Source organism: Rhinolophus sinicus, chromosome 8, assembly GCF_057876585.1.
Source record: "Rhinolophus sinicus isolate RSI-liver-muscle chromosome 8, RSI-T2T, whole genome shotgun sequence".
Taxonomy (NCBI): domain Eukaryota; kingdom Metazoa; phylum Chordata; class Mammalia; order Chiroptera; family Rhinolophidae; genus Rhinolophus; species Rhinolophus sinicus.
The window spans coordinates 73,022,798-73,041,678 of NC_142508.1; the positions used below are offsets into that span (position 1 = coordinate 73,022,798).

The window sequence follows — 18,881 nt, forward strand, 5'->3', positions numbered from 1 at the left end:
TTGCTCACCCTTGTTTCAATTATGCCAGCTACAGAGCACTTGGCTCGAGGACCCCTGAAACCTGAGAAACGGCTGGCTCTGGGCACGGGGCTGCGGCCGCCTTACCTCTGCTCCAGGTAGCCCAAGGCCTGCCTGACGAACTCCATGCGCACCTCCACGCTGCTGCGGCTCTTCAGGGCGTCCGTCGCCGGTGCCAGCAACACGTCCGTCATTTGTTTGACCATGGTCCACATGTCAGAGATGTTCTGCACATAAAGGAGATGACACGTGACAATGCTGTCGGGCTGGAGAGACTGTTTGGCTCTTCGCGGCACTCACCCCAAAGGCGGGCCGGAGGGCAGGGGGAGGAGGTTCATGTCTCCTGTCTGAGGCCCTCAGGCTTACGCCCAGCACAGAAGATACACCTCTGCCCGGCCAGCTGCGAGGCTTCTACCTTCCAACAAGCACCCCCGTCCTGAGCTCCTTTTCAGATCAATTACTATTCCGGGTCTGACATAACCACCCACTTAATTAAGACCACATAAAAGTAACAAGAACAGTGAATCTCAGTGGGTTATCCCTTACAAGAGAGGGAATACATTTATAATCGTCCAACGCTCTAGGAGTTTAAACTCAAGCAGCTGCATTTCAGTCCTTACAAGGTCATTTGAGTTTTTTTAAGGCTTAAAATAAGAGCTTAACCTAAATAATATAGGTTTGGTCCACCCAGAGACTCTCCAGGGGCCACGGCTCTTACCCCATTTTGGGAGTGTCACAGCTTTCCATGTTCCTTCCCACTCACTCCCCTCAAAAGACGCCTCCCATGACGGCCTCTAAGAATGGGCGTTCTCTCCTTTGTGTTACCAGCACACAGCTGGGACTCCCTCTCCCCAGAATTCTGGCTGTAAATCTCTCCTTAAAAATGTGTTCCTGGAACTTGGGCAATATTCTAATGTTAAGAATCCTTGGAAGACAGCACTGATTGGAGAAAAGCAGGTTTACCCCTTTTCCAAAGGAAAAGAAAAGATCATGTTTTCATTGTCTCTCTCAAAAATTAAAACTGTAGAATACCCACCCAAATGTAACTCTCTCTAGGTGGTGAGATAGTAGGTGATGCTTATTTTCTTCTTTAGATCTGTTTGTATTGCCTTATATTTTACTATTAAAAAAAAAGTTGTATTTTTGAAGACGAAAAAATAAATCTACATGAGTGCTTGCTTCCATTATATCCTTCCTTCCTTTTCCCCTTCTCCTGGCCACCTACCAATCCATCTATCCACTCTCCCACCCCACCCCAAGGGGAGAAAACTGGCCAAGGATAAGAATTGAGTGACAGGAATAAAGATGGGGAGTCAGAGAGGAACGGAACCAGTGGCATATGAAGAATGCTCGTTCAGACCCCACCTGAATCAAGCTCAAGGGGCTCACCAGAGGGGAAACCACATAACCTTTACGATTCAGCTCTCGTTAAAGAGCCTGTTAGTCTGCGTAAGGAGGGAAACCGGTGAGGGAAAAGTTGGAGCCTGACAGGACTTCAAAGCAAATACAGCTCAAGAACTCTCATGACTATTAATTGATTCTGGCTGAGCCATCTGAAGATGCATTAAAAATACATACATGGCATAATTATCAAAAATAATTTTGGGGTGCCAAAATTATTTATAATAATACTCTGAAGGACAGCTAACATTTTTTTTTAATTCTGTGGAACAGAGTGTCTCTTCAGCACATCTCTGCCGAGCAAGCTAATCCCATCTGAACAGCGGACGGCATTTTCCCTTGGGTTAGCTCCAGGCGCTACCTTATCGTCCAGCTCTGCGACGGAAGCACAGAGGTCCACGAGGTTAGGCTGCAGGTGCCCGTTTACAATCTTCTCGTTATAGATATAAATCTGAAATCATGAAAGCAAAGTAAATGGCACAACTTCTATTTTCATCTCTTTTTAAAACCTCTCGAAGCAGTTTGGAAGCCAGCTTCTGCCCAGTGGTCAGCAAAGCTTCACCAACCTTTCCTCGCTCCTCAGAGTGGCTCAGCTGTCCACACAGCCGGAGGGCAAGGCCAGCTCTGCGTTGGAGCTTTGGGCAGCAGCATCAACACACACCAAAGTTAACTGCTGCCTGGCCTTCCTCACACCTGAACGGGCGCAGGGTGGTCCTGGGGGAAGTACCACAGGCCATCCCGGGCCTCTGCGCCCTGCAGACCCTCAGTCCCAATGAGCAAGGACCAAAGGGGAAGCTGGGACAATGGAAGAACCCCCACTGCTGCTCCCTGAGAACCCGAGGCCAAGTCTAGTAATCTCTCTAGCAGGACTGAATGGCCCCGGGTACAGCGCTTGCGGACTGAGTAAGGAGTGCCAGGGGCAGCCCTCCGCATGAGAACAGCAGCTGATGCACGTCTGGTGTACCCACTTGCTCCTTAGGAAAAGGCTCTCAAGAAAAAGGAACTACGTGGTGTTTCTGCTATGGAAAAACCACTATTACTGTGAATTTCACTTTTGAAGGACTAAAATCATGATGGGAAAAACTACTAAATCCTCCTCTTTGCGCCCAAAGTCCATGCTCTACCTGGGACCGAACAAGGTGGTGACATCAGACAAGCTAGGACCCCGCCGAACCTCACTTCCCTCTACTTCCAATGGGAGGTACTATCATGTAAGCTCTGGGGTGTTATCAAGATGAAATCAAATGCTTTTTAAACTACACGGTGGAGTTTACTCACTTAGCAAGCATTCACTGGGGGCTTTCCCTTTGCAAGGTACAGTGCTCAACCTGGGATAGTAAGATTCCTCTCCCCTGGAGGGACAGCCATGTAACAGCGACGCGACGTGATGCTATCCGAGTGCTAAGTTGAAAATACCAGTTTTAAGAAGTTTTAGTCTCCACAGATATAGGAGATACGTAGTTTTCCTCCTCAGAAGATTATAATTTCATTACACGTAAACTCTGGTGGTGGCTGTAGCAATGGAAGAAGTCAGCCATACAATGAAGGTAAAATTTAGAAGATGGAGATGTAATGGGGGAGAGATCTAAAAATTGGAGCAGAAAATAAAAGAGGGCCCAGTGGTAAAACAAGAGGGATTTAGAAGGAGGGGGACTCCTGTGCGGGAAGCTGAGGCGGCTGGCTTCGGCTGCCTAGTTAGAAGTGGCGATGGCACGCTGATGGAGACTTAAAAAATAAAAAGGATTCAGAAAATTCTTCTCAACAAGGGGTGCAAGAAGGATGGAAGCACGCCACCCTCAATTCAAAAACAAGATCGTTTTCCCTTTTTGATACTTTGTGTGGGGAAAGGGCAAATTAGAATAAACACACAGGTGGCCAACACTGCTTTCTTCTAAGGCAGTGCCAGGTATGTACTGTCCTCAGGGCAGTTTCTGTCCTGCAGGTATGTACTGTCCTGCAGGTATTTACTGTCCTCAGTGTGGCCCTGTGTTTACCAGGAAGCTCCTCAATCTACTCCCATACGACTGGTCACGATACACAGCTGGGACCAGGTTCCCCCACATCTCAGGCGCTTCTCCAGGACAACAACATTCGGTAGTGGTAAGCGCACCATACTTATCAAGGCAGAAAAGCATTTAGAAAACTTCTCTCAACAACAAGGGGTGAAGAAGCATTTCTGATAATAACATCAGCCTACAAGGTAATTCAGTTAATACAAAACTCCATTTGCTAAACAGGGCAGTTACTCAAGGCTTTACTGTACCTGGGCTATTACTGCCAGATGCAAAATGAGACGCCTTGGTCAGTGCAGAGGGCAGATTTCAATTTCCCTGAATCAAATCTGAGTCATTCTATTAGCCAATTTGATGGAATTCTCCAGTGACCTAGACGGTAAAATATTAACCAGCCCTCTGAATGAAAACCCAACTTGCTTTCAGGGTTTGCCTTTCACATGAAGGCTTTGTTCTCTTTTACTCCCCAGAGGGCTCATGCAGGATTTTCCTGGATTCGATCTTCCTCCAGAGCACGCTCACCTGCCGGGCATAGGCCATCTCGATGCTATCCAGAGAGCTTCGACCAGGGGGTCCCACATCACTGATGTAACTTGGCTGTAGATAAAGACACAATGAGACTTGGTTAAGATCAGCATTCTGTCACGGAAAGAAAAAAAATCATATAAAAATAGGTTTCTCTTTAAAAGCTGTGAGGAGTCTGTTTCCTAGCCATAGCCAGACTCCTTCAAAATGATGATTTTAGGAGTTTCAACAGAAAGCAACTCTCTTACCATGAACTCAGGACGCCGAGATAATGGGACTCAATTAACTCAAAAATAACAAGAGGCTGGATAGACTGTAAGGGTATCTCAATGACCATTTCTAGACAGGCACATTTTCCCAACATTCGGTTTCAATCCAAGCCCCCCTCCAGCACACTGTCCCTCTCCATGGCCTCACACCAGTGAGGCTGTGGTCTTTACGTGTGGGCCTCCTGTTTCCATCAATCATATCAGACAGCTGAGGGAATGGAGTTTATAGGGTCAGAGTACCAGGATTCAGACATTTCTAGTCTGGAGTCCACACTAAGACAACAGCTGCTGATTAATTTTCTGCATCTGAAGCTGTGAAGCGAGTCTAAGTCAGGCTGCCATTCATTCATTCAGTAAACATTTGCTAAGTGCCCACCTGCCATGTGCATAGCTGTGTGCACATTCACCCCCAAAGGGATGACAGTAAGTCACCCATAGAGCCTGTCCCCAAAGAGCTTACTGTCTAACGGGGAGAGTTAGGGACAACCGTATGGAAAAGTTTACTAGTCTCTTTTTAGAAAGACTAGAGTTAATCTTTAGCTAAGCTTATTTCTTACTGTAAACAAATATGGAACCAAATTAGGTATATTCTATAGGTATATTCTTAAATTTCCAAAACATTAGTTTGTACTGTGCTGTAGCAGAGATCAAATTCTTTAAACTTCTCTCATAAAAATAAAAAACAAAAAAACCAATGCTCTATTCTTTAAAATCCCAAAGAAAGCAGTGTAAAATAGGATTCCTGGACACCAATGGGAGATAGCAGCAAAACTTCCTAGCACTACCACAGCTCGTAAAGGACTACTAGTGTGAGCAAGCCCTGGGAGTAGGCAAGAGACGGAGAACGGCAGGAGGCAGAAAGGGGGGTTATAAACCCTCAGGTTCTAGAGAATGAACTGGATTGTCAGGACCCCCGGGTTCCAGGAGGGCCATTTCCTCCCTGGCTTTGGGGTCTGGCACAGTCTCTTAGAACTTCCGGGTTCCCACCAGTTGAATGAAGGGAACTGTCTCAGACAATTTCGAGCGGTCCTCCTCAGCTCTGTCTGCAATCACTGGTATTAAAAAGCTTCAAACACTTTACTGACCATGGTAGACGCTACTGGCTGGCTGACCAATGGCCATTTTAAACCCCTACCTCTCACCTCTACCCTCTGCCACCTGTCAGTCTGGCATATGGCATTAAATATATACCCAATGGTCATTTCTCTCGGAAACACTGACTTCCTGAAAACCACCGGGTTACAATAACAACAGCTATACTTACTGAGCACCTACTTTATGCTAAGCACTGTCTTGATGTCTGTGTATTACCTCCACAACCCTCTGAGATATGTACTTTTATTATATCAGTTTTACAGATGAAGACAGCAAAGCACACAGGAAGTAACTTGCCCAAGGTCATTCCAATAGGAAGCAGTGGAGCCATGGTTTTAATCCAAAGTCGGAATCACACTGCCTGCCTGCCAGGGCAGCCGAGGGCAACATTCCAAGGACAGCCATGCAAGAACAAGAGAGGGCAGTGGGTAGGAATCCTGGCCCCACCACTCACTAGCGGCGTGACCTTGATTGCGTCTCCTGCTTCCTTTGAGCCCCCGTTTCTCTAGCTGTAAAACAGGGGCAGTGATGGGGTCCATCTCACAGGTGTGTGGTGACGATTAAGTGGGGAGAAGAACGGTACTTATCTCACAACACTGTTGGGAGGAGTAAGTAGAAAGCGCTCAGCACAGTGCCCAACACCCGGCCGGTAAACGCAAGATGTTATCACTTTTTAACCAAAAAATACACAACCACGATGAAGATAGGAATAAATCTGGTATTGGACAATGGATAGATATGGACACGAGAGAAACAGAACCTAATATAGTTTACTTTGTGCTGGGTGGAAATTCTCCTCTCATTTTTTGACAATGAACACACACTCCTTGTATGAACAGAACTCCCTCCGGCTCATTTTCTGCATCTGGACTGACTCTGAGCCCTCCCAGTAACACAGGGTTGAGGGTTATTCTATAAGACAGCCACTTTTCTGGAACAGAACTAACCATCTGAAAGCTGATGGTCCCAAAGTCTTTCTAAAGAACAGAGCACTAAGCTTGTTAATTCCAGTAACATAACTAGGGACAATAAATATAAATGGGGGATGAAAAGGGCAACAGCACTAAAACATTTCTGCAAGGGCACAGTTGTTTCAGCTAAGTATACACAAACAGCCTTGAGAAATATTTTCCAGTACTAAAACCCTAATTTTTAAAACTATCCATTTAAAAAGTAGTTGGTTTTCAGGTTTCAAATTTCCATTTAAATTAATTTTGCTTAATGCTCTTGTTTTCAAAAATACCTTTCCTTCATTTGCCCTTGGCCAAGCCTCTACTTCACCACACATAAGGTCAATGATCCATCAACAGGATGTGTACGTGCACATTCCAGAGCACAGGAACCAGCAAACGTTCATCACGATTTCAAAGCCAGGCGCTGCTTGAGGGCTGGGAAAGTAGACACCAGTGCGCTGTGTGGGAATAACATTTCAAACTCCTCAAACCTCGGGGCTTCTCTGCACTGGGGCCAGACTGAACCCTAGTGGGGAGATCAGAAAGGCAGGGGAGGTGAGAGGCCTGGCCACAGAAGACAACAAGGGGCTCACGCAGGAGACTGGCGATAGGTGGAGAGACAGCCACCTCTGGGAGCACAGCCACGAGAAGGGTTTTCTCAGAGTACACTGTGTTCCCCAAACAGTCATTCCAAGAGAGCATTTCACAACAGGCAGGATGTGGTTGGAGAGTGGCAGGAGGGAATCGCGAACTGACTTTTGTACAAGGCATATCCATGGATGAATAAAACTCGTTCCCCAGGGAAGACACATTCTAGTCAGGGAGAAAAGAGGGGAACTAGCACACCTAGCAAGATAAGCACAGAGTGAAAAGAAAACATGACGAGACTATAGAAGAAAGGGAGTTTTGCACTTCCAAGTGGAATGTTTTGGCTTTATGTAAGCAAAAATGGAACCAACGTGATTAATGTACAATAGTTGGCTACAAAGTCTGGACACAGAAACCCAGTACTACTAGAAAACAACACCAAGTTGGGACCAGAAGACCCAGGTTCTAAATGCAACCCAACTGTGTGACCTCGGGCAATGACATCTCACTTTCCTGGAGGCTTGTTACTCATGGATGAAATGAAAAGTAAACTTGGGCCACTTATACAATGAAACCTATTACAGCCACTAGGGAACGACAGACACCTACATGGACTAACTTACACTAAACTGATCAGATGGACATGTATGTCTAAGTGTGCCCATAAGGACCTAAGAGGGAGCTGGAAGGACAGGATGCACCACTGTCACAGTTATGTTTGGGTGGGCATGGAGGAGAGTGAGAGTTTTCCTAAGTGGGTCTATACACCGCTCCCATCGGAACACTGTGCAAGGAAGTGCTTCTGGAGGACACATCAAGATGTTAAAATGAAGGACCTGCTGAGTTGGGGTTTTTAAACTTTTTTGAAAGACCAGCAGAGCACTTTCTATCCTTGAAATCCAACTCAAACTCCAGTAAGTGAAACAAAATTTACCCCCTAGGAAACTACCAGGGAGCCTAAAATAAACACATCCGTATGGAATCATCGAGTCTGGGGTTTTCAAATTCAAACTGTCGGTCTATATTTTAGTGTCTTCCATTAAATGTAATACACCACCTATTGCAAGACAAATTGTTTTTTATGTAGGAACAAAAAACGCTGTCAATTAAACAACGACACACCACTGAATTTAAGACATATCCTGATTTCAGAAACGTTGAAATGTAGAAAAGATATGTGACTGGGAATTGATGAAATATGTTATTAAGTCAGTTAGCAAACGCAGAGACTATGTTCAATGCAGTTGCCATCATTATCTATAATTAGTAAGCTACAACTTGGCCTCGCAAGCTACAGGCTCGAGAGACAGGCTAAGTGCTTTTCCAGACAATACGTCAAAGGACCATCCACTGACTATGTCTAATACCAACACAGGCACGAGACTACATTGAGGTTGGATAACTTTTCAATGCTGTTTTAAAAGTTGATGAAGATATGTATCAACCATTCCCAACACTGCTCAAACCCCACGTGCTGTCACGCGAGCACGGCCCCTGGGCTTCCTCACACTGACCAGATGCGGAGATGAAAGCACGCAGCTTCTTAGCCAAGAGTCTCTTTCTTGCTTTAAAGCACATCATTTTTATTCAGCCCACAACTTGAGAAGTTATTAGCAAACTTTCAACTCCTTCCTTCCTTTAAAAATTATACCTCGTTCTTCAATGATATCCTAAGGAAATTAATTTCCCAAATTGAATTTATGCTACTGAAGCATTGTTTCCTTTATTAAAACTTGTCAGGAACAGATATTACCAATGTGTCGCTGCTTTTCTATTACCAGTAGGCTTGGGGGAAAAATGTTTCAGGAACCACCATAAGCTAGTTCATTTTTGCTTTAAAAACACACACACACAAAAAAAAAAAAAACAGGCTCCAGCCTGTCTTTATATTAAATTATCCAAATTTGGACATTCTCCTTCAAATGGAAGTTCAGTTCAAAATGACTGGAAGCCTCCTCCCTAACTAATGACTCTTTGGATTCCAACAACCTTAGTCCTAACAACAAATACTTACAAAGGGACAGATGCTTAAGAAAATGACAATATTTGGTGTGTAGCTCACCATAAATACTGCTAAGACATGCTGAATGTGCTGTCTGTGCCACCACGGAGCTGGGCACTTTACACATTCTACAGTCCTCGCAACAGTTCTTCTAAGAGACCTTTTACAGCGAGGAAACCCAGGCCCGGGGACCTAGGCCTGTGAATTCCAAAGCCGTCTCTGGCCTTCACACTATGCGGTTTCCTGGAAAGAAGGTAGAGAAAGTGCCTGCTCACGTGGAGACAATATCATCTTTCCATCATTTTGAAGAAAATTTTATGGAAAAGCCTGTAAAAACACATCGTTCCATACATCCATCAGAATGGTTAAATTAAAAACGACAAAAAATACCAAGTGTGGCAAGGATGTGGAACAAATGGAATTCCCATATCCTGGAGGTGGGCGGGTACATCGATACAACCTTTCTGGAAACAGATTTGGCAGAACCTACTAAAGCTGAACATATACATGTCCTCTGACCCAGCAAGTCCCCGCTCAGGTATACCTAACAGATGTTCACCAAAAGACACATACAAGAATATTCACAATAGCACTATTTATAAAAGCCAAGCACTGGAAACTATCCAAATGGCCATTAAAACCAGAATGGAAAAACAGCTTGGTTATACTGTCCAGCCATCAGAATGAATGGCCCTCAACTACATGCAACGCTATACATACAGAATTGACGAAGAAACAAGGGTACATACTGTATGACTCCATTTACACAAAGTTCAAAAACAGGCAAAATTCATCTATGATGTTAGAAGTCACAACAGGGGTTCCCCTTGCTGGAGGTGGTGAGGGGGTAGTGACCAGAAAGGCACACCAGGGGGCGCTGCTGATGTTCTGTTTCTCTCTCTGGGTGTGTTCCATTTGGGGATAATTCATTGAATTGTATACTTACGATGTGGGCACTTTTCTGTATACACGTTATACTTTAGGGAAAAAGCTCAAAACAATAGTAACAAACATCAAAACCTACAAGAAAGAGTCCAGAAAATGGTAATTCCCTGGATAACCTGAAGGGAGAACCATCTGCCTCAGTTGCCATCTTTAATAGCAAAGCTACCCACTCTGCCAGATGTCACAACAGAGAACAGCAAAAGAGTCAGTAACTCCCTTCCAAGGGGACTCGAGGTCAAGGAAGAAGAATCTACTAAGTAGACTAGTCTATTTTTAAGAGAAGAACAATCAAGAAAGAACATCTCATTAGCAGCTTATAATTACTTCTAAATCCCAATACAGACCACAGCCTATTAACACCATTTTAAAAAACGAAGTTTATAAGATCATGAGCTGTTCTATTTATCTGCCCAGACTCACAAGAAATTGAGAAAGAAACATTAGGCTGGCCTAGGGTTTCATCCATTAGTTCTTTCCCAAAGACTCTGATCTGAGTCTTTGAAGTCTTTGAGTCTAAAAAATGTGGAACAGGGGCCTTAAGGAGTAATTCCCGAAGACAAATGACTTTAGCATCTACTTATTTTGGGGCTAATTTAATAGAAAAACCAGTTTTTAAATTAGGAGTGAATTTGTAGATATGGGATGTGTGAAGTCAACCCACAGGCATGACAAACTTCCAAGCTACCTACCCTTGACCCAGACGTCAACAGAATAATGGTCTAGAAGCAGTCCTAGCTCTTACCAGCACTTTACATGTCTCTCTGAGCTTCCGTTGTCCTAGCTCTCTTGAGAAAAGAATGCTAGCTAGCCATGAAACAACTTCTAGGAAAAAGACTTATCAGGAAGCATTGGTAACAGTATTTGAAATGTCTAACATTGTTATTTTTTAATCTGCACCTCCAAATTATTTGAAACTGCTTTCTAACAATACCATGTTTCCCCGAAAATAAGACCAGGTCTTACACTAAGTTTTGCTCCAAAAGACGCATTAGGGCTTATGTTCAGGGGACGTCATCCTGAAAAATCATGCTAGGGCTTATTTTCCGGGTAGGTCTTATTTTCAGGGAAACATGGTAGTAAGAGATGGCCATGATGGATCAGATGCTTTACATTATCACTAATCTTCCCAATAATCCACTTCACAGTGAGGACACTGAAGGTCTACAGGGTTAAATAATGTGGACAAGGTCTCAGAACCAGTCAGTGATGAAGCTAGAATTTCAACCCAGGTTGTTCTCTCCCCAACACCAGAGTGGTAAATGTGTGGCAAGCCGCAGCAGCCCTGGCACAGGGCAGATATCACTAATCAAGCCATAGCACCCCTGGCATGGGGACAGACATCACTAATCAGGCAAGACACTTTTTTCTGCTGGTCCCAAGGTACAGCCTCAACATCCCTCTCAGGAAAGATCTCCAGGATAAGTCAAGGGAAAAAAGAAAGATACAGAACAAAGCATACAGTGAGCTAACTTTTATGTAAGCAGGAGGGGGGGATAAGAATATATAGTCTCATGTACTTGTATTCATATAAAGAAACACTGGAAATATACACAAGAAAGTAAAAATAGTGATTGCTTCTGGGGGAGGCAAAAGGGGAAGGGAACGAATGGGCTTTCGGGGACTGGGGACTTTAATTCTTGAATTATAAATACCTTGCCTTTTTAAAAAATTAATTCTCAAGAGGAGAAAACCCTCAACTTAGCACTACCACCAATCAATATATTCTTTTTCTTTTTTTTAAAGGACGGCACAGCTCACAGTGGCCCATGTGGGGATCGAACCGGCAACCTTGGTGTTAGCACCACGCTCTAACCAGCTGAGCTAACCGGTCACCCCACCAATCAATATATTCTAATGTGAGACACAGACAACAAGCAATACAAAAACAGAAAACATATACAATGGTAGGGAGAAGGGAATGCTAATAAGAATACAGCTAGAAAAGGGGATACAGGCAGTGCTGAATGGAGAGGTTGGTTTGGATTTCAGGTATCAAGCCCTCGGAAGGCCTCACGGAGATGGCACTGGATTAACATTTGAAGGAAGTGAGGGAGACAGCCACAGAGTTATTCAGGGGAAGAACATTCTAGGCAGAAGCAACATGAAGCACAGAGGACCTGAGGCAGCAGCAAGCCTGCCAGGTTTGTTCAAGGAAACTGTCAGGAGCTCACGCGTCTGTAGCAACAGGAGCAATGAGGAGAGCAGTACAAGATGAGCTTGGAGGGGTAACAAGACCACGCCCGGCAGGGACTCAGGTCGTGGTGAAGACCGCGGCTTGCTCTCTGTGAGCGGTGCCTCTGGAGGGTCCTGAGCAGAGGAGCAACATGCTCCAACCTGTTTTAATAGCGTCACTCTGGCTGCTGTGTTAAGAGATTGTACAAGGGCAAAAGGGGACCAGTGTGGTCAATAACCTCTAAGACGGCCCCAGCGATCTCCACCTCCAGGAGTCACGCCCTTGGGTAAGTCTCTCCCGGTGAGTACAGGCTGATTTAGCAACTTACTTTGGGCAGAGGGGGTAGGGTGTTACTTTCAAGACTAAGTTAGAGAAAGACTGGGTTCTATCATGGGGGCGCTTTAGCTATCCCTCGGATCCCTCACTCTTGTTCTAGGGGAAGAAAGCTACGCTGTGAGCAGCACAACTCAAGAGACTCACATAACAAGGAACTGTGTCCCTAAGCAGAATCACATGGTGGGCTTGCGAGTGGCTGTCTGTCCTGAGTCGAGCCCCGAGAGGCAGCCTCAAGAGACCCCGAATCAGAAACACCCAGCTAAGTTGAACGCTCGTTTCAGCCACTACGGTCTGGAATAATTTGTTACAGAGCAACAGATAACTAAAACAACCAGTTTGGCTAGTTCAGTAATCTGAACAAGAGCCGATGGTGGTTTGGACCAAGTGCTAACAGCGGAGGTGGTCAGATGGGTTGGATTCTGGGTATATTTTGAGAGCAGGGTTAACTGCACTTATGAACATGTGCGAGAGACTAGGTGGGGGAAGGAGGGGACAAAAATGAATCTGAGGGTTTTGATCTGAGCAAGTGAAAAACTGGAGTTGCCATTTATAAAGCTGATAAACTCTGTGAGAAGAGAAGCTGGCGCCAAGAGGGAGATGGGGGGCAGTTGCTATCATGACTCAATTCTGGACATGTTTAGCTCGAGGTGGCTGTGACACATGTAAGTACAGCCAAGGCTACCAGACAAATGAGTCTGGGGTTTGGGGCTGCGATGTAAGTGCGAGTCTTCAGCATATAAATGGTATTGAAAGTCACCAGCCCAGACCAGATCAACAGAGCAGTGACTGACGGAGGAACAAGAACATGCCAAGGATTGAGCCTTGGGACACTCACACCTAGAGGTGAAGGAGTTGGAGGAAAATTCAGCAAAGAAGGCTGAGCGGAAGCAGCCAGACATGTTAGAGGAAATCCAGGCAAACGTTGGCATCCTAGAAGCCAAGTGAAGAAAGAGTTTCGGGGGGGAGATAGTGGTCATCTGTGCCAGGACTGCCAGTGGTCAAGCAGACAGGTGTTCTTTGACCTCAGATTTTATTAACAGTGGTTTATCTTCGGAACTCAACCGACCTCACTTTCTTGAGTAAAGTCAAGGGCATCCTCTCCTGAGGCCAGCAGTGTGTGGAGAATTCGCTGTTTCACTTGCTCCCACTCGACCAGCATTGACTCGCGATGGTACTCTTCAGCCATGCCAAAGGTCTGTCCGAGACGAGCAGAGAGAGACAACCCAGATGAAAACACAAAGAACACATTTCCTTTAAAGTGCAACAGAAATGCAAAGCCCCCCATATCTACCATCTTTCCGTAAGTAGAGCAAAAGCAATCTACTTTAAAAATTATCCTTAAAAAGTTTACTGATAACTGTTCGCAACATATTATATCTATCATCATGTTTAACATATTAAGAAAAAAAATTTTGTGGTAAAATACACATATTTACCATCTTAACCATTTTCAAGTGTTCAGCTCAGTGGCATGAAGTACATTCAGTGTGGTGCAACCATCACCACCATCCCTCTCCAGAACTCTTCATCTTGTAAAACTGAAATTCTGTCCCCTTTTGGCAATAACGCTCCATTTCCTCCTCCCTCCGAGCCCCTGACAACCACCATTCTACTTTCTGTCTCTGTAACTTTAACTACTTCTAGCTACATTATGTAAGTGGAATCATACAATATTTGTCTTTTTGTGTCTGGCTTATTTCACTTAGCATCATGTCTTCAAGGTTCATCCGTGTTGTAGCAGATGTCAGAATTTCCTTCCCCTTTTCAGTCTGAATAATAATATTCCATTGTATGTATACACCATATTTTATTTATACATGTATCTATTCATGGACTCTTGAGTTGCTTCTACCTTTTGGTTATTATGAATAATGCTGCTATGAACATGTGTGTGCAAATATCTCTTCAAGTTCCTGCTTTCAATTCTTCGGTGTATATACCCAGAAATGGAACTCCTGGATCACGTGGTAATTCTGTTTACTTTTGTGAGGATTGGTTTCCATCGAGGCTGCACCATTTTACAATCCCATCAATAGCTCACGAAGGTTCCAATTTCTCTACATCCTTGCCAACACTATCTTCTGGTTTTTTGACAGTAGAAATCCTATGGGTATGAGGTGGTATCTCATAGTTTTGAATTGCATGTCCCTAATGATTAGCGATGTTGAACATCTTTTCACGTGCTTATTAAGCCAAATAAAATTTTTAAGCCTCTGAAATTAGGAAACACGTTACAATTGTACTTAGTACACATTACATAGTACTTAGTACATAAAATAATGGATTATAAAATCAATGCTATCTTAAGATTTAAAAAGCATCTAAGATAAAAAAAACCCAAAAGATTCTCCCAGTGTCTTTATTTTTTTAAGAAACAGTAATATTTTCATAGGAGGAAGCAAACTAGTAAAAGAAAAATGGAGCCTTCTGTGCTTAGGTTTCCTACCCATCTACTCAGTCATTACTGAAATGTCTGGCAAATCTCACTCCTGTCTGCTGTGACACTGCAGTCGTTACCAAAACAAAGGCACTCAGAAGGAAAAGGAAAAAAGACTAAGAAAAAGGGAGGGGAGGGGAAGGAGAAAGAGGACAAAATAAAACCTCTGAGGAGGGAATTAAAGCAACTTAAAGAGATATACTGAAACATGACCATTCTTGGTCTATTATTTTTTAATTGGCAGTCCAGGTTCCTGTCAGCTTAAGCCCACTTTTCAGAAAGCCATTTCATTTACAGTCTGATTACAATCAGATTGGCATCTAATTAGGCAGTACCAAGGGAATGAATATTAGTAATTCCTGCTTTATTTTTGGCAATGCAGATAACTTATACTGCTAATAACCATATACATGAGCTTTGGGAAAGCTCTGAAAAATCACATATACTCTTCTTACAAATGAGATGTTTGACTATGGACCAATATTTATTAAAATGTGAAAAAGGCAGACACCAGACATCCACAAAAATGATTAGGAAGAAGGTTGGCACACCTTACAAGTTTGATTTTGGTCTATCTATCAATGGATCCCTTTTCTAATATGTATTCTAAAGATACACAGAAAAATGACAATCACAAACTTTAAAAACTAGTATTCCACCTACTTTTCCTCTTACTGAGAGTCAGGCAGAATGGACCATTCCAGTCAGTTGGGCCGTACTGAAAAAGTACCCAGAGAAAAATAATTTTCCCTTGTTACATTAGTGACTTTTAACAGGAAAGCTATGCATTTTGAATAGAGAGAAGTATGTTAGAACAGAAAGGGTGGTGGGGGGTGGGTAGTTTTCCTGGAAGGTATCCAGAAATAGTGCACTACCAACCGCAACTTCTTCTAAAACTCTTCCTATTTAATGCTCAAATCAACCACCTCCTCAGCACTGAGATTCTCCCAGCAAAGGAAAATGGAGGGCCACATGGCACAAGGACCAGGGTGGGTAGAAATAAGGAGGTGCGGGAAGGCTGGCATACCGTACTGCTTTCCGGGCTTGCAAGAGGAAACGAGGCACTAAGCTATCTATGGCCCTGACCAAGGACACCAGTATCACAGGAGTTTTTCTTAAGGACAAGTCCTCTGGCTGATAAAGAATGGCAGAGTAGTAAATACAATTGAAGAAAACAGACAATCTGCCACCCAAAGACAAAGTTGAGGATAGTGGGGCAGATTTCCAGCACCACGTAAGGGTCAGAGCGACAATAGTGGGAATTAACCATGCCCTGTTAATCACGATGCCCACATGTGTGCCAAGGACTCCTGCTTCGCAAACACAGGAAGTGCTCTAAAAACTGGCAGCTTTCTGGGCTCAAATCCTCAGACACATCTGAGAAGTATGCCAGCTACTCATTTAGAAACAGCCCCACAACCTGAATGAATGGCATTGTGGTTCCATTCATCATTAGCGCGATAAGGAGCTTCAAAGGAAAATAAATGGCCCAACATTAAAATTCGCTCCCCATGACCGTGCCACCCCCACCTTATCTTAATTACATTAGATAATGGAACATCCAATCTGGGGGCTAATCAGCATGATCAGCCACCCATCTGCCTCATTCCAGGCTATTTCATTTAGACCCACATCTGAACCACCAGATGGATTAGGTGCAAAGAAGAATGTCAACTAGAGGAGCTACTAAACTAAAAACTAAGAGAAGAAGAGGACAGTGAGGGTCTGAGGAAAGGTGGGAGATAGGGAATAGAAGGAACCAGAAGGAAAGAAACCCACGGGAAGAGCAAAGGGGTAACCTAGAAGGGTGTGTGGGTCTAAGTTAAAAGGACGACAAGACAAACCACAGAAAATGACAGAGCAGTGGAGAAACAATTATAAAGTAAACTGGAATCTTTCAAACTACGTGTGGATGGATATATGTCTCTTTGAACAGAGTTAAGAAAGGAAGGGAGGGAGAGACCTGGGCAACTGACTTGAGAACAGGTGGGGGGCACTCAAACCCCTTTTTCACAAAGGGAAGAGGGCAATATGCTTTGACTTCACACCGGCTTATTACTGAGCTGTTGCTGGCTTTTAGAAGCTCTACATATGTTCTGATAATGTTGTTCTGTTTTTGCGAGGATGCACCACATGGGAAAAGATAGGACACATTTGTGGTTTTGTAGCTTGTTTTCTTGGCATTTCAGCAGGACATTGGCAAGTTATTCAAACATGAAATTACCACCGAAATGCCAGGAAGCTGCTCACCTTTTGTTTGAAAATGGCTCTTGCTCAGCGGCAGTCTCCCAGTGTCCCGTCAGGTGAAGGGTCTCCCCACCCCCCGACGGGCTCCCCACATCGGAACATCTCCCTCAAACACATATGCACACATTTTGCACTGTGGTATGTCACTGAAATGTTTTGGCTGGCTGCACATTTAGTCTCAGTATGGCACAATGTTCAGAGACTGCCAATTCCAGAAACACATTCTGCAGGGTAAATGGATTAAGAAGGCTCAGTGGCATTCCACAGTCCTAATTTAATTTCACCGGTCCCTTACAGCGTGAGAATCAAAGTTGGGAGCTCACTCAAAGCATGAACCAAAAAACAAAAATCTCTAAAAAAAAAAAAAAAAAGTTCAAATCGGAATCAAGTGAATTTCTCTATTTCCAGAAATACATACTACGGTATTTCCCCGAAAATAAGACCTAGCTGGACCATCAGCTCTAATGCGTCTTTTGGAGTAAAAATTAATATAAGACCCAGCCTTATTTTACTATGATATAAGACCGGGTATAATATAATATAATATATAATATCTTGGCCTTATTTTATTATAAGACCTGGTCTTACATAACAGAATATAAGACCTTATATAACAGAATATATAACAGAATATAAGACCGGGTCTTATATTAACCTTTGCTCCAAAAGACGCATTAGAGGTGATTGTCAGGCTAGGTCTTCTTTTCAGGGAAACACGGTATTGCCAAAAATATAATTAATGCAATTTCAGGGATTTTTACTCTGATAATTAAGCCTATCAGTCATTTCAATAATGCCTTTGGAACATTTTCTTATAAGTGAGAGCTGGAAAGCCCCCATGCTGTCCTATCTCACTCACATCAGCCCTACTGAGACATTTCTACCTGCACAGAATATTTTAATGAAGCACACTGAGAAGCAATTTTTTTACATTATTATTTTTTAATAAATACAGAAATGTATTTCACTTGCTATATGGATTATACAAATAAACAGAAGAACAAAGGTCTCCCTTCACCCCTACTGGCCTTTGCAGAGGCAGCTGCTGTTGGCAGATTAGCGTGAACCCTCCAGCTTTCTTCCTGGGAAAAGCCGCATTTTTAGAACCAACTCCACATGATCACTAACCTTCTTCCTTTCTCCCCGAAAGACCCTGTGGCCTGAAAATCTCTTACTCCATAATGGGATGTTCTGGAAAGGTTTTGATCTTTTAATCCTTGTCAGACACACATGGAGGTAACTCACGTGTTAGTAAGTAAGTGACCTTTGAGTATCTTGAGGGAATACTTGGTGCAAAACTTTGCTGCACATATAATGGCTGCTCTGGCTGACTTATTTATCGCCCTTCCAAGGGCCAAGCTAGTTTGTTTTGTTTTTTCAAGAGTTTGGAGAAATTATTAATATAAAAGTCAGCACAAAGAATGAAATCTTGCCATTTGCAACAACATGGATGGACCTAGAAATAAGTCAGAGAAAGACAAATACCATATGATCTTACTTACATGTGGAATCTAAGAAAACAAATGAACAAATAAAGACAAAACAGAAACAGACTCATAGATACAGAGAACAAAGTACAAATCTCCAGTTATTTAAAAAAAAGTCACAGGGATGTAATGTACAGCATAGGGAAATTGTCGATATTATCACAATAACTTTGTATGGTGACAGATGGTTACCAGATTTATTGTGGTGATCATATTACAAGGAATATAAATGCTGAATCACTATGTTGTACACCTGAAACCAATATGTCAACTACACTTTAATTTAAAAAAATAATAAAAATAAAAGGTGGCACAGAAAGTCAAATTAGATGATAAAAGGAAAAAAAATGAGGAAAATTATCAATGATCATAATTGTTTTTCTGAACTGCTGA

The 18,881-nt window shown here is 43.3% G+C and overlaps 1 protein-coding gene across 8 annotated transcripts in view; it reads right to left on the reverse strand.

Annotated features, from left to right (window-relative positions):
- NUP93 (nucleoporin 93) overlaps window positions 1–18,881 on the reverse strand; it is a 90,640-nt gene that overhangs the window by 17,043 nt on the left and 54,716 nt on the right. For 7 of the 8 annotated variants that reach the window (XM_019754041.3, XM_019754069.3, XM_019754060.3 and 4 more), the window contains 4 exons: window positions 13,384–13,512; window positions 3,954–4,028; window positions 1,781–1,870; window positions 106–245 (listed from right to left, as the gene is read on the reverse strand). In XM_019754041.3, the coding sequence (XP_019609600.3) occupies window positions 106–245; window positions 1,781–1,870; window positions 3,954–4,028; window positions 13,384–13,512 (434 nt within the window). Of the gene's footprint in view, window positions 1–105; window positions 246–1,780; window positions 1,871–3,953; window positions 4,029–6,563; window positions 6,780–13,383; window positions 13,513–18,881 lie in introns of those variants that run through there. The other variant, XM_019754094.3, reaches the window with a different exon arrangement.